General features: G+C 41.1%; 1 protein-coding gene across 2 annotated transcripts; it reads right to left on the bottom strand.

Moving 5' to 3' along the window:
• Nucleotides 1-114: 114 nt before the first annotated feature.
• On the bottom strand, nt 115-25,435 carry MAML1 (mastermind like transcriptional coactivator 1). 2 transcript variants are annotated; one of them, XM_075056840.1, is made up of 5 exons: nt 24,926-25,435; nt 13,786-15,198; nt 11,171-11,440; nt 7,203-7,317; nt 115-5,077 (listed from the first exon to the last, which is right to left on the bottom strand). In XM_075056840.1, exons 1-5 carry the CDS (start codon nt 25,292-25,294, stop codon nt 4,086-4,088), a joined length of 3,159 nt encoding a protein of 1,052 aa, XP_074912941.1. In that variant the 5' UTR covers nt 25,295-25,435; the 3' UTR covers nt 115-4,085. The 2 variants fall into 2 exon arrangements, with proteins under 2 accessions (XP_074912941.1, XP_074912942.1); XM_075056841.1 differs by having other exon boundaries at nt 13,786-15,195.
• Nucleotides 25,436-26,737: the final 1,302 nt, after the last annotated feature.

The following is a 26,737-nucleotide window of genomic DNA, read 5'->3' as shown; positions in this document are numbered from 1 at the left end:
ACCCACCAGCTCTACGCAGTGGCTTAGGGACCTTACCAGCTTGAAGCCAAAAACCCTCACACAACCTGCTGCCAGTATTTTGTTCCTTGTTCAGAAACATTAACTCACGCTTGCAGTACATGTTCCTCATTTCTCAGTTTGGTTCCTCTTTGTGTCTGTGTGCCATCTGCCTACATCAAACAAACAATCTTTGTCTTTCTTCAAGTCTCAAGGAAACCAGTTTGGACCTCTAAGGCCTGTTATTCTGAGGGAATGTGAGCATATTTTTGGAACTCTACAATTTTGCACATGTGAGGTCTCAGTCATCATTAACATCTTTTTCACTACTAACAACAATCTCTGCAGTTGTATTTCCTAGCTTAAGGCCTACAACTGCATTAAAAAAAAAAAGTCCAGAAGCAGTGGGTATAGCATAATGTCTTGTTTTCAAAGTAAAGTTTTCTAAGGCCTCTTTATCCAGTTCTGGCCTGTTAAAATGGACTTTCTGAAACCGTAAGAATTGGCAAGACACAGCAGAAAAATTTGAGCCTAAGTAACAGGCTGACCAAAATTGTGTGTTGGGATGAAGGGAACCATCTCACTAGGCACAACAACTCTGAACTCTGCTCAGCTCACACAAACGTATAAAGTCACACCATGTATGTTTAATACACTAGCAAAATATTTATTTTATAATGATAAAACAGAAGTGAAGGATTTCTTTTTGGTGTGCACCAGTAATTGTAGTAAAAGAATAAGGGGATTAATGGACTCTTTATACATTTCAATGACAAAAATTCATAAAGGTTAGCATCAAATTCAACTGTTCTCCATTTACAAGCATAAAACTTACCATAATACCCCCCAAACACATATATAAAGAATTATAGTTTTAAAATCTATAAAAAGTAAAAAATATACAGTCAGAAGATCTAACTCTTATTCAAATCTTTAATATAAAATTGTAAACATTTATTTACACAAAGGAAATGTGTATAACAAAATTTTGAGCACCCTTTTCAATTGAATCGTGGTTTTTGGAAGGCAGTGGATGTTGCACAGTGACACTCTCACCTTTCCCACCCAACCAAAACCGCAGTTTATAAATAAAGCCATGGGCGGCTGGCTAGGTACAGTTCAGGGGAGATATATTTTATTGCTCTGAAGCTGCAGCAAATGGAAAGCCCAAGTGCATATATAGACAGCTACACGTTAAAGGGCATAAAGGCAAAGCCCAGCCCTACCCATGCACCTATGTACACCTAAACCGTATTTTCATTTCCATTGAACTGTTTCAACTTTGTTACAGTGATACGATACCGTATTTCCAACAATCTGATTGCATTATGTGGACAGGGACCAAAACCAGAAGTGAGGGCTGTTTTTTCTATCAGGTTAATTGCTGTTTGGATCCTGTTCACGTATGAAGACCAATGGGCATTATAAGCCAGTTTGCCTAGAATCACGCTTAATTTTACTTCAACAGTACCATGAAAAGGCCCTGTCAACAAATCTACACACCCTCCTGAACAAACCCTCTGGTCAAGCAGGGCAATATCCACCTTAGCTTCCAGAAACAGTGGAGGAAAGAGTACAATCTGCATTTTCCTGGACATTTAGCTGGATTGCCTTTTTGGTAGTAATAATGCAAACAGCAGATGTTCTTTTCCTCCAATTAAGAAATCACAACTGGATGGATTGTATTTTGACTTACTCGGAACAAAGTCTGTGTGCAAAATCTACTGAAAAACGTAGCAGATTTCACCACAACCTAAACAGGGAAGAAAGAAAAGCTGAATCCTACTACCCTGTTATTTCTCTCAAGTGTTTGTAAGGGGGAGAAAAAACTAGTGACATTGAAGGATGTCACTTGAAATTATGAGGTCCCAAGCACCCCCAACAAGAAGGGAAGGCACACTGGTGCAAAGTTAATCCTTAAAAATAAAAATACAGCAAATACTCCTTCCCCTGCCATTGCTAGTTTATATCTATACTCTTCTAATGACACTTACCTTGGACCAGTTTTTGGTTTAACTTTACAGTAAACCAAACTCACTAGCTCTTTTCTTAGATTGCCAGCATAAGAAAAGTTAGCATCAGTTATTTGCATCTCAACTACTTATTCTAGAAAATATCAGAAGTGTCAACAACCAAAGTCACCAACACCTTCATCTTCCCATTCAAAGACAATCTTTATGTTATCTTTTCAAAAGCTCTACGAGGGATTAAGTCTGCTTCAGTGGACTATTATCCACTATTCAACGGTGGGATCCACTGATCAATGCACATCTTTCACCAACAGTTCAACATGATACAATATCAAATCTGTTCAACAGAGCGTAATTCATCCACACTAGGTAAGTGTGCTGGACAAACCATGTTCCATGCATATTTGGAAAGGGTAAAAGTATTAGTGTTAAAAAGCAGTTTTTAAAAGTGCAAATTGTCTCATAAAGGAGCTGCAGATACAGTAAAATATTTTCCTTCCTTGAAATCAATGTTATCCTTCACCTCCCTTCACCCACTCTGGAAAAAACCCTCTCTAGCGCATCTCTGCAGTACAGAAAACTCCTGAAGAAGCCAGTCTGTGTTGAAGTAAATTGCTTTTAAATCACAATGCTGGGTTCGATTAGAAAGTTCAAGGGAGTTTTCCAAAAAAGTGGAGTTAAAAGGGAAGAGGTATTTGTGCATTTAAAACAAAAGCTTTCAACTTTATTTTCATTTTAAAACAAAGGTTAAGGCAAGGTGGTTTGTTGGTGGATAGGGGATTTTTTTGGTAGAAAGTAAGGACTTTGGAACACTGACTGTTCCCATTGTGGTTTTTGTCCTTTCTGGGACTGACCCCAACATACGGATAAGAGGTCTCCTTGGGCTGAGCTGAAGAACCAGCATCTGCTTCAAGGGATATTAAAGAAGTAAATCCACCAGTCTATAGAAAGATTATCAAACTCGTAACCCAGTATTATAAAAAAAGAAATTAAAAAAAAAAAGTATTTAAAGGGGGAGACTTCCATATTGGAGCAACCCTGATACAAGCATTCTCCCAGGCTGCCTGTGCTATTATTGCTGGTAAGGACTTTCCACCTCTCAGCCAAATTCTTTTTTCCCTCATTTTTATTCTGAGGTGACAAAGTCTTGTGCTCATTGCATCACTGCTAACTTTGGGGAATGAACTGATCTCAAAAGTTAGTTTTACTTTTTACAACAAAGAAAACTAGATGAGCTGTCATGAAGCAAAGCCTTCATTTAAATACAACTACCTTTGGAAATAAGTTATGAAGAAACAGGTGCAAAGTAAATGGCTTTACAATTCATGTTAAACCTACTATAGTTTAAAAGTTCTCCCGTAAGAAATTCCCCCTTTAAACACAGCAAGGTATAAGCCAAGAACTGTGCCTCTCTACAACAGAGTGCAAACTGCAGCTTAAAAGACTACAATCTATTAAGACGACTACCTAGACTAACTGGCCAGGTTTTAATACTTTCTTTCATCTATTAACCAGCATCTAGAAATATTTACTGTGAAATATCACTTGCTTATTGAAAGTACAGGCACGTGCTTCAGCGATGGGGAAAAGAAACAATTCAAAACATTTTGCAAGCGTACTCAGGTGCATACAGCCTCTTCTCAAATAAAAAGTCACAAGTTTGATGGACAGTACTATAATAGCATGTCAAGCTATGAACAAATAATGATTGCAAGTAATAGCTGCAGGAGACTAAGCCCTAAACAAAATTTGTGCAACTATTTGCTTTTTTTCTGCACTATTTCTGTGGAATTTATTTTAAATAATTAAAAAAATTTAATTTTAGAACACTGCAAGTGAGATTTCTGAAAGGCTGGCTAGGACACGCACAATATTTTTTGACCTGTTCGAGTGTGTGACTCCTTAGAGACACCAAGATAAAGCGCACTATTCCTGCAGACCTGCTTGGTGCGCCATTACCATGTATCAACACTCATTGAGAAGCAGCTCTAGTCCCTTTCCCAACCATTTACCTCTAATGCCTGCAAGTCTCCTCAATGCCACAGGTTTTTTGGTCCAAGTGTTGTTTATATTTCATGAAATAATTAAAAAAGTAGAACCCCCACCCCCAGCCCCATTTTAATGAGTTCCTAACAATTCATCCAAATCATTCATCCACTCCTCTGAAGTCCTGTTTTTCAGCAAAGAGTCTATCAGATCTGTGTCACCAGTTAAGTTCTGAAGTCCATTATTGCCCGACTGGCCGCTGTAGGCAAAAGGCAGCTCTTGACTGGTTGTCCTCACAGGGTACCCTTGACTACAGTGCAGATTACCTCTGTTGGGCATTTGCTGATTTGGATTCTGGTTGAAAGCATTCAGATCTGGAACAGTCTGGTTCATGCCAGGCAAGACTTGCTGTGAGGGTACCTGCTGTTGTGTAGGTGGGTTTGTCCGCTGCTGCGCACCTAAAGATGACGACAACATCTGCCCAGAGACGGCAGCATTCATAGAGGTCATGGGTCTGCTGGTGCTTAGGCTTACCTGAGGCATTCCTTGGGCAAACTGTTGGTTGGCCATCTTTAGATGAGTTTGCTGCATGTGGAAAGAGGAGCTGGCAGTAAATGGTCCTAAGCCACTGTTTGCTTGTGTCTGGTTGTTAATATTAGGGATACCTTGGTGTTGCCAAGATGGATTTTGAGCCCCCATAGCAGCTGGTACTCTCGCCATCTGTGGCTTAGATAAGGTTGGATTCAGTGCACCTTTATTGTGCTGCTGAGAAATACTTGAGTTTGCTAAGGTATTCTGCCCATATCCAGCAGGAACGGCAGCACCCTGGCCCAAGCTGCCTTGTCTCTGCATCGGTGGCTGTCCATTGGCACTTTGAGTTGCATGCTGGGGAACCATCTGTGTCATGCCAGACGCCAAGTTGTATAATCCCCCTCGCTGAATGTTTTGCATATTGGTATACTGAGTCACTCCCCGATCCTGCTGACTGGAGCCTGACTGGAGTGCAGAAACAGAACTGTGTCCAGGTCCCATCTGAATCATGTTCTGGGTCTGAGGAAACATCCGTGGACTACTGGAGCTGGACTGTCCTAAATTACTGACCCCAGGCATGGCTGAAGATGACCCTGAAACAGCAAGAAATATTTTGTACATTAAATACCTCGGTTCAACCAGAGCCAAGCTAGGCTTGTAGACACTATAATCCAGAACAGAGGTGCACCTGCATTTGTATAAACTGACCTATGCAACCAACACAAAGACAGCAGCACATAATTAAAGAGTGTCAATTGTTGCTCCAGTTCGCACCTCCACCTTGATCTCAAACCCAGATATGCCAATGTCCTAAAAAATCTGAATACCACTTCTAAGAGTTCAGCATCATCAATTAAAAAAAAATTAGACTTTAAAGGCAGGACTCTGATATTTCTTTGTGAACAAAGGTATACACACATACTTTGAAGTGCACGCACATTTGCTAGGCTCTTAAAAAAAAATACCACTTACTGCACACACACACACACAGTCAGTTATTCCATGAATACGCTGTGCATCTCTTATTGAACAACTGTAGGGTTTCCAGTCCTGTGTTTTCCCAATTCCAGAAATTTCTTCTATTTTATATAACTTTCAGAAATTTTTGGTCAAGTATCTTTCAGATTTCCACAATGAAATTTTCGCTATGTTACTATACAATGCTGATAACCAAGCAAGATGATTTGCAAAAATTAGTCTTCTCAGCAAACCAAAACCAAGTCCCTTGTTCTTGTAAATTCTGAGTAAAAAAAGTTCCTTCCTGTAGAAGAAACGGCCCCCTACTTAAACAAAAAAAAAAAAAAGAAAAGCAATGTGAAGTGAAATGCATATAATCGCCCCCCACTTCTTACAGTCGATCAAGGGAAACCTACCTACACTAGTACTTTCTCTACTTTCAAACCAAAAAGTAAGATGCAGATTTTTTTCATATTTTAAGATAGCTGAGGAATATCAGCTGTCCATTATTTTTAATTCAATTTTTATTCAAATATAATTCAAATTATACAAAATTAATTATCAACAAAGCACACCATAAAAACACCAATGTTACTGGGGGGCAGAGGGTAGGGTGGGAAGAACCTTACTGGAACACTACAGTGAAGAGGTAGTACACATACCAGGATTTAAGATGCAAAAAATAGTTACAAATCAGCATAACAAGGGAAAAATAGTTTTAATAATACTGATGTTCATTATAGCAAAACGTACTCTGTTTCTAACACGTGTACTACGGTATTTCTGTAGAAAAGTGGCAGGAGAAAAAAATGTTTCAGTGCAATTTCAAGGATGCTGCTGATCACAATCCTTTTGTATTGATATCAAGTTTTTTCAGTTAAGTAACAACACCCAGTCACAGCTCTACCAGACACTGCATAGTCATGAATGCTGTCAGAACAAGGGTATCACATTTCTATTTGCATCTTTTCCCTTCGGTATTTATTTCTGTGGGAACATAGAGAGCAAGGAAACAAAAATGAAGGAAATAAGCACTTTTTTGTACTCTAGGTTTATGAAAAAAGACAAGTGGCTTCTTGATGCCCTGTTAAGTAAGGATTTTTCAGGTAAGGAGATGAGTTTTTACTGTTCTCTAGTTCTTCTACATTCCTGAAGCTATTCCAGCTTAACGGTAACAACATCTTTTATTTATCAGCGTTAATAAACTGAAGACATACCAAGCTGCTTCTCCTACAAAAAAAACCATGTAGGATGAAGAGAATTCAAATTGCATTCCCTTCTAAAGGTAGCAGGTATAAGAATATCAGAGAATTTTAAACTCATCCTAGTAAATGAGGGAAATAATACATCGCTTGTTTTTTCTATAATGAGGGCCTGTGATAGATAAAAGCAGTAGTGATGTTAGGCTTCAGAAAAAAACCTGAATCCTAATATATGAAAGTTAAGGAGAATTTACAACTTGTAAAGGGAAATGGTAGTATAAAAAGGCCTTTAGAACAATGAAGGTACTTGAGAATTTTACACATTTCCAAAGCAATATTAAGAATCAGAAGCTTAAGTTGTCCCATTTATCTGGGACAGGGGAAGCTGTTAGTCTGCAGCTGAATCTAAGTATAGGTCTAGAAGTTTTAAGGCACAGTGACATGGGAAGATGTTGCAATTAATTAATTAAAAGCTATCCAATCCAGGAAATTTGAAGACACCTTGTTTTTTACTCCTGATATTTTTTCTGCCATTATTTCAATTGCCCGGTTTACTTACCTGTGAACTGTCCAACCTGTTGCTGGTACGGATTCTGCGGTTGATCCTGATATTGGGGAGGTGGTCGAGTCAGATGCCGCTGCAGCTGTTGTTCTTGCTGCTGCCGCTGTTTCTCCTAACAAAGGTCCAATGCAAGACAGTTAGAAAACAAGTCAAGCCTCTTCCAAGGGTGACCATCTTGTATAAAAACAAGCTATCTGCATACTTTTATGCCGAGGTGGTAATTAAAGGGGCTTCTGCAGCTTTAAAAGTCACTTCAGACCTTTGTTCTCAAGGTTCAAACACAGTCAGTTTAATCTGATGAGTGACAAGACTAGGAACTCAAAAGACAACAGCATGCATTACAGGAGTTATTCCAATGCATGTCTGAAGCCTTTAAAACATTGAAAATCTGAGATGTTAGTCTTTTAATCAGTGACAATCAACAGGCATTTTTAGCAATACTCTAAAGACACTAAATAAGTACAAAAGGAGCAAATGTGAGTGTGTATAAAAAAAAATCACATATACTTTTTTGCTCTTTACCCCCAGATCAATATATTCTAGACCTCTCTTTAGAAATTAAACTACAAGTCATAAATATCAACAATGTTACACAGAAACGTAAAAACTGAACATGTAAATATTTTCTATCCCTTGTTTTCAAAAATGAAAAAAATATACATAAACCTGAATTCTTATATACCACAGGTGTTCCTAAAAGAAAACTGCAGAACTAAGTTTATAATAGAAGCTATACAAGTTTTGTAATCATTGTTCAAACCCATCTTCTTAACAATGCACCAATCAACTGAAACAAACCCTACTAATGATTCAAAATAACCTTGCCTCTTTAAAAGCACATTCAAGCTGTACCTACTTTATGATAAAACCATTTGCAAAATAAAACAAGCAAATTTTCTATTAGAAAACGTTGGGGGAAAATGAAACTTAAAGCCTTGAGGGGAATGTCAAGAGTGTATGTGCACACACTCATAGTACACTCAGACAACGTAAACAGCCAACAGGCTGCTTTTATAATATGAAACGTATCAGGCATAGTGTTTCTGGCTCTTCTTCCACAGATATCTTCAACCAGACTGAAATTCTGAGATAACTAAGTAGTGATACAATGCATAACTACCTACTTATCTGAAAAGTTACACAGAGCACAGAAGGGGACAGAAATTCCCTTCCAACAGTAGTGGGGTAAAGACACAAGCAATAAGCTTTTAAAGAAGAGACTAGTGCAATGTAACAAATAGACAGATACACATGACTACCATCCTTTTGAAATGTCTACAACTAAGAAGCTGTTGAGACATGCAGAGGAATGAAGAGGGCAGGCTGCCTGACAGAAAGGACCTGCTGCTTGCAGGACCAGTCAAACCTGAAAGAGGCTGACCACAGAAGCCAAGAAGAGATGCCATAGTTCTGAGAGAAACCAAGAGCTGCAGAACCTGGCTTAGAAAAAAAAAAAAAAAATGCAGAATACCAAATGCAAATACAGCTTTAGAGTGGCAGGGAATGGCACTGAAGCTACCTGAAACTGTAATTCTCTTGCAAAATAGAGATCAACTGATTCAGAAACCTTTTTGTAAAACTACATCCAGCATCATGTGTATCAAAAGAAATAAATATCAAATTAGAATGTTAACAAGATGTAGCTTGACTGGGCAGCACAAGGCCAAGAAACATTGCAAATGCAGTATCTAAGTCTGTTCAGCTCCAAAGCAAAGCTGCTCCTTATTTGGGACCAGTGTCCCAGTATCACTATACAAAGACACAAGTTGAAGTCAGTTACCATAACCAGGACAGGAATAAAATATTTTCATAATACTTGTTTACTACGGCAACACATGCAGGCTAAGCAGAAGCAAATAGGAAGGAAAAAAATATTTCAACACTATGTTTGAGATATGCTACTCATCACCCTGTTAATACACCACCCCACTGTTCAGAGAGGTCTGACACCTCTTAGGTCCATTACTTAGCTAAGGAAACCCACTGAGCCACTAGCTTTAAGGGCTCTAATAGAGCTCTACTAATCGTCATTCACCAGCAGTGCAAAAGTACAAGCAGGATGCCAACACCGCCTATTTCCTTTCTCACCACCTTCTTTCAAAGAGTACCTGTTTGTTAACATCTTGGGAGAGTAATGATTAGTAATTTTTGACATTTGATATTAACACACAAGTCATCAAAACCTGAATGATTTACTAAAAAGTATTATATTTATTTATATAAGTTTATAGATCACAGAATTCAAATAGAAAATATGATTTTATTGATGATTTGGGCATTCTTTGTCCTTCAGTCTTTGACCGTATATTTCCACCACGATATTCCCTTAGCCCAAATTGTATTTTTAGCCAAATATCAAAAATGTACCTTTACCAACATTCATACAATTTTCTTTAAAACATTGCCCACCATATTCTTATGTTTTATCTACACTGGGTCAAGATCTGAAGGGGCTTTTCTGTCACCTCAATCTAGTCCTCAATTTTAACAGAAGTCTCCAGGGGATCAAAAAAGCCATTCCATTCACTACGACTTGGCACAGCCACAGCTCCACAATACTCCAGATTCTACTACACCCTTCCCCTCAAAATGGGATTCCACATGTTTTCAGTTCAGAGGAGACTATTATTTCCTTCGTTCTCAAATAAAGGTTCTGATGGACAGTTGCTGCAATAAAAGTTAAGGTGTTGTCGCCCCGCCCCCCCAACCATTACCTGACCTTCTCTCACCACCTCTATTTTCCAAACTATTATTACAGCAAAAATCCTATCTACCAGGATAACAACTCCCAGTTTTAAAGCTGGGAATACTGAGATTTATCAGCTTCTAACAGTGCTGAAAATTAAGGAAATTATACATTCCCAACTGTTATTAGTTGAAGGCCTCCAGAGCATTTAAGTTTTTATTTTTTTAACATTTTTTTAATTTTCAGGGATATATGCATTTCACATTTTTTTCCATTAAACCACTGGCTCTTTTTTTTTTCCCCCATTATCCCCAAAGACAACAGTTCCCGTGGCTCTTCCCTCCCCCCATCACCTTCAAAGACAAAACTTTTCAGCAGTCCAGATCATTATACTTTTTCCAGAAGATCTGAATACCAGGTTCTCCCTAGTCCTCCCAAAATTTCTTTGAAAATTCACCTTCCTGTTCCTCCACACACCAGATATTGATAATTTCTATGTACAGTGCTGATGCCTGGAACATGCCTGCATGGACTTTTAAAAATGCAGAAAACCACTGATTACAGGAATAAGGCCCTTTGGGCTGATTCCCAGCTGAAAGACTTGCAAAAGGTTTAAAGCTTAAAAATGTTTACACAAGGAGCCTGTTTCTCTGAGAGTGGCTAAAGCAGCTTTCTGCAGTCTGATGGACAGCAGAGTTGAATTCTTTTGGCAGGATAAGATGCAAGTTGGATACAGATGTCTAATTATTTTCCCCAAATAAACAAGGGAAAGATGTTTTAAAATTTGAAACATGAACTGCTGTGGATCTCACAGCGAAGAAAGGCAGAAAGCACAACGAGCTTAAAGTCCCTTACTCATTACTTCCACTTTTAAAACTCTTCAGAACACACCAACAGTATCCCAACCTTATCTTTTCTTTTTGCTCTGATTCCATTTGCCTTCCTTCTTTCACAAAGAATTATATCACTGGTATGACACATTCTCTCCATGTAGGTATTGTCTTGTATTTTCACACTACTCAGTTCTACCTATTTCATTCTTTTCAGTCACCACAGTGCCTTGTAACAACAGAAAAAGCAAGTCTCAGCAATCAAGTGCTATGTGTTTGGGTTACTTTTACGGAAACATAAACCAGCGATTATACTTATGATACCAAAGCACCTTGCAGTTTACATCCTCTATTTTGTAATGCGGTAACTGTTCAAAAAAATCTCCAATGCTGTTTCGTCCACGAAAGCAAATCAGCGCAAAGAAAAGAAGACTGCTGGCCCCTCTTACCTGCTCAGCCAGAAGGTGTTGTTGCCTCTGCTCCATTAGGAATTGCTGCTTCTGTTGCTCCATGAGCAAGTGCTTCTGTTGCTGCTCTCTCTGCTTCTGCTGGTCCATCAGCATTTGGTGTTGCTTCATCACTGCTGCTTGCTGCTGATTGCTGAGATAAGGTGGGTTGCTGTGGTTACCTGCCATGGAGACATTGGGAGCCTGGGCACCCACACCGGGGCCCGGGACAGAAACGGGAACGCGAGGAACGTTAGGAGAAGGGTTTTGATCCTGCAAAATATACAAAAAGTAACATGAGTTACAAAAAGAGGTTAGCCCTCCAGAATTTAGAAACTGTATGCAGTTACACAGATGGGGAAAGGCACTTTCATGGTGATGACCACAATTTGTATTATTTTTAATCATTTTACAGGATAAGGAAGAGAGGCTTTATAAACAAAGTCTACACAGGGAAGGGAATCACAACACAGTAGAACAGAAATTACCAATTATTGCTTATTTATACATTTACACTATTTAATAAAAATTAGATCAGTTCCTTGTATTTTGCCATCTTTATGCAATAGCTTCTTCACTTGTAAAGCTTCTACCAGAAAAGGCCAAGTGCGATACAGTTTCCAGTTCAGCTAATCAAAGACAGCCAAAACCCCATCTATAAAGTGCCAGACACAGAAAGGACAGTTCAGAGTTAAGGTCAGAAGCTCCGCAACACTTAGGAATAGAAGCTTTAACTTCAATCTCGAAGTACTTCCAAAAGTACTTCCAGCTCAAACAGGTGAGTATAGCTCTGTGTGCTTCTGCTCAGCCAGAGGAACAGTGCCAGTTACAGCTTCAGTTTACTTTGGTAGCAGCTTTTCAAACACTACATTTTAAATTTTCATTATACAAAGCATTTATTTAAATCTTGCCTCTTCTGTCAACATTTAGTTCAGCAAGTGTTTATGCCTCCCCTCCTAAAGCTGCTTTTTTTTTAGTATGAGAGTATTTACTACTTGCAGGGGAAGGCGGCTATCACTGATCACAATGAGTCTTAACATATTTTTCCAGCAATCCAACCATCACCATATTCCACAGAGAAAAATACTATTACAGATAAGCCTGTTGTTATTAATTTTTCATAAGTCTGCTTTTTTTAGAGACTGGAACTTGGGATAAGCAAAAATAACATGGAAAGTTTATCATTCAAGATCTGACACTGTCCTCTTTGTACCAGCAAATCTATTTGAAATTTGACAATTTTTATCATTTTTAACCAGAGTTCAGCCTCATCTCTAATTACGCAAACAAATATTACTTTCAAGTTTAGAAGTCAGCTAATGGGTTCGGCTGTTGGTTCTCAGTCTCTGCAGTTTCATAAGAAATCATGAGCCAAATATAGGTAATGCTGTGCTAAGTTGTTCTATATGCAAGCTTTTGAGAAGTTCTCCAGAAGCATTCATCAGTATTTCTGTTAATTCAGTGCAAGCGTGGCAGTGTAGATACAAGGTCACCCTCATGTTCTTTAGTGCAGGGGAGATGTGACATACACTATTATCTCCACCCTTCCCCTTCTTCCATCAAAATGTCATTAGATTGTTACTTCTGCTAGCTTTTAAAGAGATCTTTTTTTTTTTTTGTGCCTTATGAAGCACACATTTATCTCAGATTTTTATTTGTACATCAGTGTGGTCTTTATCATAGACTAATCAGATCTTTTTCACAGTTTTTTTTTTAATGTTGATTTGTCGAGGGAACTTATTACTGGAGTTGGTTCTCCAACAGCTTTTGCTAGAGGAGCCTTAATCCTTATAACAAAGACCCTTTTTTCTCAACAAGCCCTCTAGTATGTGCATTGCAGGCACATGTTACAGAATCCCAATGAGTCCATACCCCATCTACTACATAAATTTTCACCTGCAGCATACCTGTAGCATCAGTTATACATAAGGCAAAGAAGCACCATCTGCGATTTTCCTTTACGGGAAAACCTGAAGTATATTGCTTCAAGCAGACAAATATTACTATCACTCATTCTTAAAAATATTTTTCTCTCCTATCCCATGTTTTCCCAATCCCCCGAGACTTAACCAATAACAAATTCTTAGATTTGAAAAGCCCCAAGGAACACCCAAGAAATCAGGAATGCAGCCCCCACTTCCATCTCTCTTCAAAAAAGAAGCAACTGGAGGCATGTCTTTTTATAGTAAGCCAACTATGACACAAGCAGGGACTAAAAAGAAGGTAAAGAAATCAAAGCTTCTTTGAGAACACTGTTTAACACTACAGTTTTACATGAGTTATTTTAGGCAAAAGTTTACAAAGCATCTATTTATCTTTGTAAGTAGAAGCTTCTATGAAGCGTGACATAATTTGTTGCCCACAAAGTATATTAAGCTGGAAATCACACATTACCACATGACCTAGAACTAAGTATTAAAAACTGCCTGCAGTGGAAAACAGAGTTCTTGATTCTTGTCTCAGCTTATTGCATATTATCATTTTCTTCTTTGAAATCATGCGGCAACTGTTTTGAAACAATACCAAGTAATCCCTACTCTAGCCTTACCTATCCAACACCTTCATGCAAAACCTTAGATCTGCTACTGAACAAAGGTAACAAAACCCAGAACATTCACCTGACTGTGCGGTAGCCGGTAGGCAATGTTTCCAGACTTGGGTTTCAACAGGATCATCCCATTTTGGTCATCACTCACGTGAGACAGCGGTGGCTGCTGGCGCTGTTGTATGTATGCCAACATGGGAGTCTTGTTCTGACCAGGTACTGTAACCCCCTGTTCACATTCTGCTTTGTAATGGGAAAGAGGTTTGGTGTTCCCATAGTCTAGCATAGAGCCTTGACTATTCACAGGGTTCTGGTTCAAGCTGTTTTGCTGATGACCCAAAATGTTCACATGATAATTGCCTCCCGCTCTCGGTGAGCTTTTATTTCCCATGTTAGGCATCATGAGTTTCTGATTGTTGAAGTCCGGCTGGTAAACTGATGGGCTGGTGGGATTCTCCATGGGGTATGGGACAGCCAGTGGACTATGAGAAGGCCCAGACTGTTGCCACGTAGACATCTGATTTGTTTGGTGGACTTGTGAAGCTTGCTGCTGGTTCTGCAACATCTGGTCTCTCTTCTGCTTGGCAGCAATCTGCTGAAGTTGATGAGCAGAAGACATTTCTTTGGCACTTCCTGCACCCTTCCCAGGTAGCAACACATTGGGGAGAGGCCTCTGGACGTTCTGAGAGTGGTTTGATGCCTGCATCATGGGCTGATTAGGATTTTCAGTCATTGACTGACTGGAAGGCTGAAACATAGCCTGAGAACTACCAACCGCTGGAGAAGCGGCACTTACAGGTACAGATGCAGCACCAATAAATGCTGGACCTGATGAAGTGGATCTCACCTGGGGAGATCCCATCTGTTCCTGTTCAAAGGGTGCTGGGGAAAACTCAGTCTTTATGTTAATATCTTGTGGCAAAGGAGTCTGTGCAGCTGAATTTGAAGAATCGGCATCTTTTTTCTCTTCAAAGTCTTCATTGAAGAGATCCTTCATGTCTTCATCGGGCACTGATCTATTAAGCTCCTCAATAAGTTCCTTCCATTCTTGCTCATTAAGATTAAGATCAGGCATCAAGTTATTCTGAGATATAGAACCCCCTGCTCCAGCAATCATACATGGAAGATCATCTACGGGCTCCTGCTTCAGCTCTTTGTTCAAACTCAGAGGAAATGAGTCATCAGCATCACCACCTCCATTCATTTGCAGGCTGGAATCTGGAAGACACTTCTTGCTGATGCCATCTAGCCCCATCGGATGTTTTCCATTAAGTTGTAAGGTATCTCCGCTGCCAGATTTCTTGTCAAGATGATGGAGTGGTGAGACAGGGGGCATTCCATTGGAAGAACCACTCACTCCACCAAGACCATCATCACGACGCAGTTTCTTGGACACAGAAAATACATCACCATAGCCATTCTGCTGGTCTCCATTCTGAGGGGAAGCAGCACTATCAAGCTTTCTTTTCACAGTCTCATGGAGCTGCTGAAAAAAAAAAAAGGCAGGCTTTAGTTATTTAGTTTTATGCTTCATAGATTAGGATTTTTATTTCTTACCAGAATATTGTCTACCTCTGAATAAAACTTTTTAGGAAAAAAGGTTAAAAAGAATGGTTACATCTTTGCTTTGATAAGATTTGTTTTACAAGTCATTAAATGAGATGACCTCCTTACTACAGTCTTTTAGGGTAAACTTTCAAAAACATGTACTGTATCAGAGCTCCCTCCTTCAAACAAAACCAAAAGCTGCCAGGTACTTTAACAACAAAAAGTTGAGAAATGGCTGTGAACTGGAATATATTATGCTTTTTCCCATTCAAAATGAAAAAACATTGAAGAATGTTAAGATTCAAATTTTAGATGAGAATAAAAACCTGTATTTTATTTGGCCCATGTACAATTGTTCTGTGAGACTGCTTTATAAAGCAGTCTCACATTTAAATATTTAGAGAAAAAGAGGACCAATTCTCTTGTAATTATAATTTTTGGAAAAGAGCTGTGTATATAAGTTTTGTACACAATCACATTTTTGGCACTAAAGCAAAACCAGCTTGTCACTAAGGGACCACTGTTTCATTCTTATATAAAACGCAATTCAGAGTTCAGTCAATTTTATCACAACAGAGTAAGTTTATTCCTCTCCTCCTTTCTCCTAGAGCATTTCCCAGCTGCTCCTCTCTGCACTATGACCATCAGAGCCCCAACCAGCTCAACAGTTGGCTTCTCGTAGCTAGTGAATGCACATATTCTTTTTCTTGTAGTGCCACCTAGAAGCAACCAGAGGGTACAGCAACAGTTTTACAACCAGAGTTTGAGCACCTTTGCTCAACTTCTCTTTCCTGGCAGCATTCTTTCAAATAGTTCTTTCCATGGACCTCAAAAACATCTGAAAACAGAACTCCTGCACACATCAAAGATGACTATAAACTCTTCTTTCCCTCAGGTGCATTCTGTAAAAAAACTTGTGCTTTGTTTGTGCTGGAACACTACACCAACACAGACAAACCTGTAGGGCAGAGACACTGCTCGAACAGAGCAGTGTGCTTACAGAGGAAGAGCTCCCATCAGCTCCCCTGACCTGTACGAGATGCCTTCGTACATCACAGCAGGACACATGAGGAGAATCCCCACAAAAAGCCACCCGTCTGAAGCATGGTGTACTGAACAACAGCTCTCTCAGATGGCAGGAAAGCAGCTCATTAAACAAACCTCAAGACAAGTATGCTTTTTTTAATATTACTTGCAGTCTCCACAACGCAGTCCACTAACCCTTGGGGAAAACTGTCTCATCCAAGAACAAACAGGGGAAACCTCAAGATCTCAGTACTCAAGCAAGAGGTTGTATGTAGAGCCAGCATAAATTATCAGAAGAATTTTACAGCACTTGCCTGGGCAACGGCATTCTTTGATTTAAGGACAAAAGAACTGGTTCACAGTTAATTGTTGTAATTTTTTTTAAACAGTCAACAGTTAGCTGATCTTTGGAAAAAACACTATTTGTTTAATGCTTGCATAGGTAGCAGCAAATTCTTATTTTTATCTGAGGGATTGCCTGCAGCTTCCCAGGAGACTATGATCTTCTAGATGGTTCATGGAAATAGCAGCAGAGTAGCAAGATCAGCAGAAGACCTAGTAGGATGAGGTGAGGTGTACAATTGGAGAGGAGGCTGGAACTTGAATTCTCTTAATTTGAACATTAGGTCTACAGCTTGGAGTAGCAGATCTAGAGTGAATTTTTCAAACACCGACTTGAAAGAATAATGGAAAGTTACTTTTTTGTAAAAAGGCAAAACAACAGAAAGCAAGGAAGCCTCAACTCAATCACAACATTTGGCTTTCAGCAAGTTTCCCATTGTTTACTTAATACTCCAACTGGGAAAACTGAAGCTTAAGGTGGATGAGTAACTTGCCCAAGGTCATATGATGAGTCAATCACTCAAAGTTTGGGAATGGATACTCCTTAATTCTAAATCATTAGGGAACAACACACTCCCTGAAAACTGACATATAAGTAGTAACTTAGTTTTGTACACTGAACGTATTCTTCTCACAAATTTCTATATTAAAACAGAATATATGCCCATTGGGGTCACTGCTGTAATTGTAATTCACATAAACAACTCAAGGCAACTAGGATTTTGGTAGCATTATAGCTATAATTGCACACAGCTTTTCACAGGCTGCAAAACCCACCTGGGTTGCTGGACAAATATTCCAGAAGCTAATCTGTCCCAAGGTCTTTGCTACTGTACTACACCATTTGCAATATATGCAGCTAACTAGTCTAAGGTTAAATCATCCACGCTTATAAACTACACTTACTGTAGTCTAGAAAAAGATACAGAGTCCTAATATCCATCACAGGCTCTTTCCATCAATAAAAACGCATAGAAGTTTTCATATCTATATGGGTTTTAAGTCATAACGCTCAGATATCTGATTCTTGGTGATATCTTGACTTTAGTTGCTCTACACAAAGTCCTCCTTTCACCTAGAACTATATTCCCTTGTCAAAAAAGTTTAAATAAAAAATAATAAATTCACTAATGACGTAAAATTTGGGGTTGACTGCTTCCAGCCTTGCTCCACCCCAGCTAAATCTAAGATTATTTGAAATATAGCCTACCTGTACACGACAGCCAATAGACACGTAGGAATGAAGAAAATCTGCTTATCTTCTATCCCTATCAGAAAAGATTGAGCCTGGTTTGTAACCAGGACACTTAACTTCTGAGTTTTAGAAGCTATTCACCAACTGCACTTGCATGCTAGTTCACTTTTCACGTTAAAAAGAATCAAAAAGGTACTTGGATATTGTGGCAGTAAGTCTACACTGAGATTTATGCTACTGTAGTTAGCTATCTACAGTACAGCCAGCTAACCAGCTTAAAACTAACCCAGTAACAGTGTTCCACTTTCTACCTCCTTTCTTCTCAAGAAAAGACAGCGCTATAAAAATTTGTGGGAGCCAAAAGTTACAGGTTCCTTCTCCTCTGCCGTTAGAAATATATCCTGATACCTTCCATTTACTCATGTTTAACTTTGAGTAACAGAACCTGAAATTCTCACATGAAATACATTCATATAACTACTCTGCAAATAATGCAACTTTCTCTTGTGAAATTCCTTTCTTATATGCATTTCGTACATACTATCTCAGCTCTTGATTTCCTAACAGAAAAAGAAATTAAATTTGGTTCTTCCCCAATTTGTCTGTGTCTATTCAAATAACCTGGTTTTGGGGAAAAAAATAACAAGGAGCATGTGAGATACAAGTCAGACTGCACACTATCTACATATCAAGCTGCTCCAACAGAGTCCCCAAGGCAAGAAAAACCTGTTCTCTTCTACCAAAACAAAACAAAAAAAAGAAAAAAAGAAAAGAAACACTGACAAAGTAAAGCACAGCTTGCTACTCACTAAGAAAATCCCTTTAGCTTTAATTTTATTGTCCACTATCATTCTGTAAGTCACAGTGGCCCTCTGGTATGCTGTCCATGTTTTCCTTAGCAGAATCCATCAATTTCATCTGTAACATGAGCCAATCCTTTCCATTGTCACAAGAACAGGTACAGAAATGCATTCACATTTTCTCAGCCTATTCCACCTCCCAGCAAATGATGAACCTCCAAGATCTCTGCTATTTAGCTTTGCCTACAAGTATTACCCCAAAAGCATTTATGCAAAGTATTTAAACCAATATAGGAAGGGATGTAAGCAGGCCTCAATCCTTTGGCCTGAAACAGGACATACAGTTTCTTAAAGAGCCACTGAAGGGCCATGGGCTGCACCTCCTCCACATCACATCATCAGAGCTGCATTTTATTCACGTGAGCAAAACAGACAGTCCTCAACACAGTCATAAATACACTTACTTGGCAGGAGCACACATGCAAGTCAGGCCATAACTGTGGATTCCTCATGCAAGGAACACAAACTGATAAAACCCAGGTGTCATCCATCACAACAAAAGGGGTGTCCAACACAAGCAGCCCCTGATCATATAATTCACAGTACATATACGCTATACTTGACTAGGACACAGGACCACAATGCCAGAGATGGATGCATGTCCTGTCAAATGACAAGGCTTCCATCAGCAAATGGACAGCACACAAATAATTTTGATGAGCTATATTCAATCTCTGCCTCACACCCACCAGGTTTACCACAATGATGCTCAGCCGTATTGTGGTCTTACTGCAGGGGCAGGTTGGAAGACTTCATAAAAGTCATCCACAAACTACCACAGAAGCCCAACAAGAAGAAACCGTAAAAGCTTTAAAATTTCATCTATAGCTTTTCTGTTAGCACTGGCAAAGTTCAAAACGTCAGTCCAGCACAGTGCACTCTTACTGCCTTGGTGGAAAAGGGGCACGAATCACTGATCAAAACAGTGGCACAAAGTTGTTCTGGGTTTTGGTGGTTGTTTTTGTTTGTTTGGTTGGATTTTTTAAAGAGAAAAAGATTATTCCAGGAATCAAAAACATCAGTGTGAAACACTCAATACCTAAAACTAGTTTTAGATAATAATCTGAAACCCGGGACATTAAGGCATTAGAACTTAACAAGCATGATGGTTTAGTTCACATTGTACACTTGAAACCAAGAAATCCTTCATAATGCAGAATTTTTAAACTGAGGACAGTCAACTAAACTACTTCAGTAAAAATCCAGTAATTTGTTATACTTTGAGTCCTGTAACTGAAGACACTAAATATATATATATATGAGAAAAATAGAAACTCCATGCAAGTTTCATTTTTTCTGAAAAAACACCTACTGAACATTGCAGAAACAAAACTTTAAAAAAAAAGAGGGTTTTATACTGCGCCTTTTAGGCTCCACATAATGTTCTTTTTTAGGTTTTTAAAGCATCTGTACAGAGATTAAAATATTCTTACAGGATTCAACAGAGCTTCAATTTTTTTGTATTTTATTTGGAATAAGTTTACCATTTCAGTCTCAGAATTAAGTTATGTCTACAAGGATTTGTCCTTAAATACCAGCAAAAGAGACATAATGCTGGTCATTTTCAAAGAAGAAATGCTGTATTACTCTAGAAACATAATAAAAATCTAGTTCTAATATGCCTCCTAGCTAGACACCAACATTCTCACCTAGAAGGGGAAACCAAAATATGATTTGTCCATTTTTCTGCCATGGAAGTGGTAGTATTGCAGAGCAGATAAGCTCCCATGAACCAGAGCTTACAGTAGGTCCTCTATAGACACAGATTCTCCTCTCCTGCCTGGCCAAGGACAGAAGCAACAAAGATGACAACCTCTGAAGCTAGAACAAGGAAGCAAATATCAGAAATTGTGGTGTATGAGTTTTGGATAGAAAACGTAACATTTTGACTACACAACGCACTAAGAACTCTCCATTTACTGTGCATCTATCTACAGCTTCCAAAGTTGCACTCCCCCACAAGGAAAGCATTTTATTACCCAATGTGTTCCTGCATTCCACTGTGTTGTCAGAACCAAACTGCTGGACTAATTTTAATTTTGACTTTTACTTTAATTCCAGAAGACTTTTGTATTTGGGTGACTGCCTGCTGGAGTGAAGAAGGGCTGTGGATATGCACATCTATAAATATCCCAAGCCTGCATTAGTCACAAGGGGCAGCTTCTGCTACAGGAATTGTTCTGCTCAATCAAAAAAACTGCTGTGCCTTCAGCTGCAATGCCGGATCCTCCACCTCACTTGAACTTAAAACAGCAGCAGCAGATCAGTCACTCCCAGATCCTTACAATTTAGGAAGCATCACTGCATATCTAACTAATCTAGTAAGGGAAATGTTTCAAACATACAACAATACCTCACACAGAATTAAAAGGAGACAAAGAAAAACCTGTCTGAGTTGTTGGGCAACAAACTATCAGACTTGTCAGCAAAAACAAACAATGGTGGCAAGACTACACTGCACTATAGTTATGTATAAATAACGTGGAAATAATTTGCTATTTTTGTGGTAAAACATAATTTCACAATTCAACACCCCTACACCACAGCTTAAAGAAAAATGAGGTCTTCTGAATTGTTAGTGTACCAGCCTGAGCTTCGTTAATGGAATACAATTAATGCTTGTCAGTACAACCCAGGCAATCTATTCCCTTTAATTTATTACTTTAGGTCTTTCAACCAAGAAGCATCGCACTGCTGTCCTTATACTTAAATTTCTTTTTTAAGCTTTTTACTTGGTGCCTTTGCTTAAATTAGAACTTACCTATTATTAACGTAAAAAACTTCTATTGCTCCCAAATAAATACTGGCCTGCTCTTCAGCTTTAACACAAAGCATTCCCAAAACAAGCCACTGACTAGACCTTCTCTGCCCATTCCAGAAATGCTGTTTGTGGTTTTGTGGCAGCCCTAGACAAAGCAAGCCATCTATGCAACAACTGCTCTCAGGTGCAGAAAAAAACCAGTAAGAAACAGGGAGCAGGTCTCCTGCCAAGAGACCACATCACAAAACAAGGAGTGGAGATGAAAATCCAGATCTTGCCATTCTCCTCATTCACGTGTCAATGAAACACTTTCTGTTCAGCTCAGTGATACACTACATTATAGTCTATCAGAGAAATACAAGGAAGCCTACCTTTTTACTGCAGAGAATTGAAACAGCGTTATTAGAATGACCTTCCTCAAATCAGAACCTAGCAAAGAGGAAAAAATGTTCTAGAGGACAAGACCTGTCTCTTCCCAATTTCCCTGTTCCTCAAAAATATAAGATTAACACAACAGACAATACATTATCCAAACATTAAGCATCTTCTACCTTGAACATAGTCTTAACAATGTCATCTTAAACAACAGAAATGTGAAGTAAACTTCAACATTTGAATTTCCCATTAAATATCGGTCTCCTTTTTTTTTTTTTAAATAGGAAGCTAATAAGTTTTTCATCCTTGTCCTCAAATGCAGGACAGGCCTGCATGGTGCACAAATCATCCAAGATATTTCTGTATCAATACTGCATTCTCTTGGCTTCTGTGGCTCAAATTTTAGAGCCTCTTATTAAGAAAACAAAGGAAGAATCTACCCCTTACCTCTGCTTGTAAGCAAGATCCATCCAACTTCAGGATCTAAAACAGAGGAAAGACTAATGGAAGAGAAAATACCTGATTTTGGCCACATGAAACATCATACAAGATGGTAAGAAGGAAGTGGCGGTGCTACACTGTTCCCCGTGACCACTCTGAATTTGCAGAAGATGCTCTGAAGTAAGCATCTGGGAGCACACACATTGTCCACTGTCCACACTTGTGGCAGTGCAGCTTCACATCCTTCTACTACAAGCCCTCTGATGCTAGATCACAAATCCTCTACCTTTACATGAGTTGCTTTCTCTTTCAAGGATTGAAATAAACACTTCATTAACTTTCAACACAAAGTACCAGTTTCCAAGAAAAGACTCATATGCAGCTTCATGGAAAACTCTGGATTGTAACAGCAGTGATAGCTGATATAATGCATGTTTCACTGATCTACCAGCATTCTTTTGAAAGGAATGTGTCCAAGATATTTTAAAACAAGATAATTTTGGTGTTCGTCCAAACTTTATTCAATATTGTAAACCAAACCCACGTCCTTCCCGTACAAAGCACATGCTTGGTCTTGACAACAACTAAATGATTGCTAGAGGTAAAATACCAACCTACGGAGGTACCTTTTACACCAAAGGAATGAAACTAGCAGCAGAGGGTTTTTTGTTGTTGTTTTTCAAAACTTGAATTACTAAGCAAACCAACTTTATACCCTAGTAACGAGGTGATGAATCAGCAACTACAATTAAGCTTACAGTCATGTATCCTAGGAAGGAAACAGCAGGCCAGCACGAGGAAGAGTCATTCATACACTAAAACCCTCTTCTGTTGTGTAAATTGGCCACTGGCAGCAGCTTCCTGTACAAGAAGGGCTTCCCCAGATGTGCAGTGTATTTCAGATCCTCACTGCTGTTGAGAGCCCTCATTATAATGGATGCTAATTAGATCAAATCCACAACCAAAGCAATTTAAAAGAAACAACACCAATGAATTAAAGACGTCTTTCTTTTAGAAGATCAATATGAAGACGTGTGGTGGCAGTTTAAGCAACAGGATTTGACATGCTAAAGAGCTCTGTGTGTAACAAAAATACACATTATTAATGGATAGAGCCCCATGTGCAAAAAGCCTTAGAGCCCAGACAGGAAATAAATAGAAATCTCACCAAGCATTTAGATAAAAAAACCAGGAGTTTGAGTCATTTTTGTTCTGACACAAGTCTACATTCAAAATCAGCCTACTTAAACAACAGCTACCTGGAAAGTTTTACAGAATGCCTGTCAGGAATGCACAAGGTTTCCTCTCTTCCTCAAGTACCCTTATTTAACAACCACCTGAAGTGCTCTAACTGTGTCACAAGTATCTTCGTCTTCAGAAAAAGTCAGTGTGTCCTAGATTCTCCTGTATATACATTAGCAAAAATAGAAACAATTCAGCTGAACATTTTCAGTTCATCTTGTAAATACTACAAACTGCACACATGCTGCCTAGTGCTAGTTACAGTAAAGCTGCCATCACTGTGCCCATGTTTCACTATTTCACATTGTGTCCAGTCATATACAAGTATGCAGTAAGTTCTATCATAATTCCATTTTAAAAACTGTAACTAAATGAGGTCCAAGACAGCAGAGAATCACACCACCTTCGCTTCTAACCTGATCAAGCACACATACCATCTTAAAAATAAGATTTGATCTATATGTTAACCTGGAAAAGTCTCAGGTTAATCCAGTGTCCCCTTTTAAAGACATTCAGAACAGTACTGTATCATTTTCATGTAGGCCACCATTTAGAGACACCTGGTTTTAAGGAAGATGGGTATTAAGACAGGCAACCTTTAAGAGGTTATCCTACTAACCTACATTACTGACACATTAGTACACAGCAGTATATGTAAAGGGCTCAGAATAAGTTAAGCAGTAGCTATCTTGATATACAAACCGGGCTGCATTAATATATCCTGACAACCAGAAATGCTAGAGAAGCCAGAGAAACATTAAGATTTTGAGCTAAGCCAGTTTTTAATGGGTGGAGTGGGATTCCCATAGTGTTCACACCCACTAGAGCGAGTGGCAAATAAGCAGCTGCCTTTCCACTGAAATTCTTTCCAATACGTACCAGAATTAATAGACACATTTTTTGTCTTAAAAATTCCCCCACAGTAACATCCTTATCAAGTAACTCCACTAAACCCCGACAGCCTAAATTAAAGACGTAAGCAAGCAAACAAAAAATTCAAAGCCACGGCAGTACCAATGCTCCTCTGACAGCTTCTGCAAGGACATTTTAGGTGAATTAGCCAGAAACACGATTCCCAGGACGCTACTCTGAACGACCGTAACCACGGCAGGCAGCCACCCCCTGCTCCTACCTCAACAGGCAGCAGTTCTTACGGACTCTCGGCGCACAGAGGTGCCAAGAGAGACAATCGAGCAACCCTCACCAGCTGCGAAGCTGTAACAGAGCCGACACTAGCACTCCGCAGAGCAGCACCGACCTCAGCCCTCCCACCACAAGCCATCGCACCAGCCGCGGGAGCTCCTTCTCCTTCCTCCCTCCGCTGCCAGCTCCACAGGAGAGGTCACGGTGCCAGCCGGGCACGACCACGCCGACCGCCGGCTCCCTCCCACGGCCCCCGACCGGGAACGAGCCGGCCCCTTACCGCGATCAACGTGCTGCTGCGGCCGTGCTGCTCGCCGCTCGCCGTCTCGGCGTCCAGGCCGTTGGCTCCGGTCCTGTCGGCGCTTCCCGCGACGGCGGCGGCCGGCGGAGGGGGCGCGGGCGGCGGCGGCGCCGGGGGCGGCTGCCGGTGCTTACCGGCCCGCTTGGCCTTGGCCTGCAGGCAGCGCTGGTGCAGGGCGAAGGTTTGCTGGCGCTCCAGCTCCAGGCGCTCCGGGGAGACGGCCTGGTAGCGGGACTCGCAGGCGCTGTGGTGCCGCCGGCAAAGCTCGATGCGCCGGCGGAGCCGCTCCATCACCGCGCTGTGCCGCGGCACCACGAACTCCGCCATGGGGCAGGGGGGCAGCACCATGGACCGGAGAGCGAGGGGGGCGGCCGCCGCCGTTCACCGGTTCCTCACACCGGCCCCCACCATGGCGGGGGACTCCCTCCGCCTCGGGCCTTCCCCGGACTCCGCCGCTCCCCCCCCCTCCCCGCGGGCTTACCTAGGCGCCCCGCCGGGCTCGCCCCCGCCCCGGTTCCTCCCCTCCCCGGCCCGGCGCCCGCTCCGCTCCCCCCCGCCCCACTTCCTCCTTCTCCCCCGAGGCCGGTGCCGCTTCGCTTCCCCCCCCCCCCCCCCGCCGCCTCCTACCCTCAGCCCTGCCCGGCGGCCGCTGCCCACCCCCCCGGGGCCCGGCCGGAGCCCGCTCCGCTCCCTCCCCCGGCGCGGCGCGGCCCGGCGGCCGCCGCTCTCAGGCACGGGCCGGCCCGAACCCCCGACTCCCCATTGTTATCCGCGCCGCCGCCATCTTGAAATTGTTTTTCCCCTCAAGAGCCGAGTTGAGAATAAATAGGCGGAGCTTCCTGGGTGGTGGGCTACGTCACGTCGCGTAGCGCGTCACGAGCCGTGAGGGACGTCCCTCCGAGCCAATAGGAAGGCGCGGAAGCGCGAATGAAGCCGCCGAGGCGTGGGCGGGCAGGGCGGCTCTCCGCAGGCGGCCTCCGGCGCGTTTAAAAGGCTCGGGCGAAGAGGGGGCGGGGCGGCGGCGGCGCAGCCATTCAGGCGCGCCGGGAGGCGGAGCCAGAGGTTGATTGACAGGGAGGGGTGGGCAGCGGCGGGAGCCGGGGCGCTGGAGCTGAGCCCGCCCCGCCCCACCTGCCGGCAGCAAGGCCCGGCGCCCTCAGCCGCGGGCCAGCCCCCGCAAACCGGGCTCTTTTGGGTCAAAACGCGAGCTTACCTAGCAGCTGGCTGTGGAGTCCTGTAGCAGAGAGAGTTATTGATCACCTCACGGGGTCACCTCTTCTTCGTCGCTGGCTGAAGCTAGTTCCTAGCCCAGACACGCTCCCTTCACCGTGAGTCTACCAGAAGCGATGAGGACTGAGGCAGTTTTGCTAATTAGACAAAGAAAGCCGAATAGATTTAAGTTTCTTTATTGATTAGTTTGTACATTTTTTTTTTCCCAAGCTGGATCTACAGGTACCTTTTTGATATGGACAGGTCCTTCCTGCAAATGAAATCAGTCCTTCTTCAGCAACACTTAAAAAAAAAAGCAGAATACCCTTTCTGAAACCATGAGGCAATAGTGGTAGTAACCGGAGCACAGTTAGGGATGGAGACAGTGGTCACAAGCCCCACACACGTAACCACAGCCTAACTGGAGCACTGCTTTTGAGGAAGGAGCAAGGAGAGGGTGAGAGGCGACCGCAGCAATGCACATCTACCAGCAATTAGCACTTGCAAGAATCCCTCCTCAGGCCCAGGAGGCAATCTTAAAAACAGACATTCACAATGCATTTTATAAGTCACAGCCTCAAG

This window comes from Buteo buteo, chromosome 24, assembly GCF_964188355.1.
Source record: "Buteo buteo chromosome 24, bButBut1.hap1.1, whole genome shotgun sequence".
In the NCBI taxonomy this organism is placed as follows: Eukaryota; Metazoa; Chordata; class Aves; order Accipitriformes; family Accipitridae; genus Buteo; species Buteo buteo.
The sequence above is the reverse complement of the archived record's forward strand: the minus strand, read 5'-3'. Positions and strand labels throughout refer to the sequence as shown.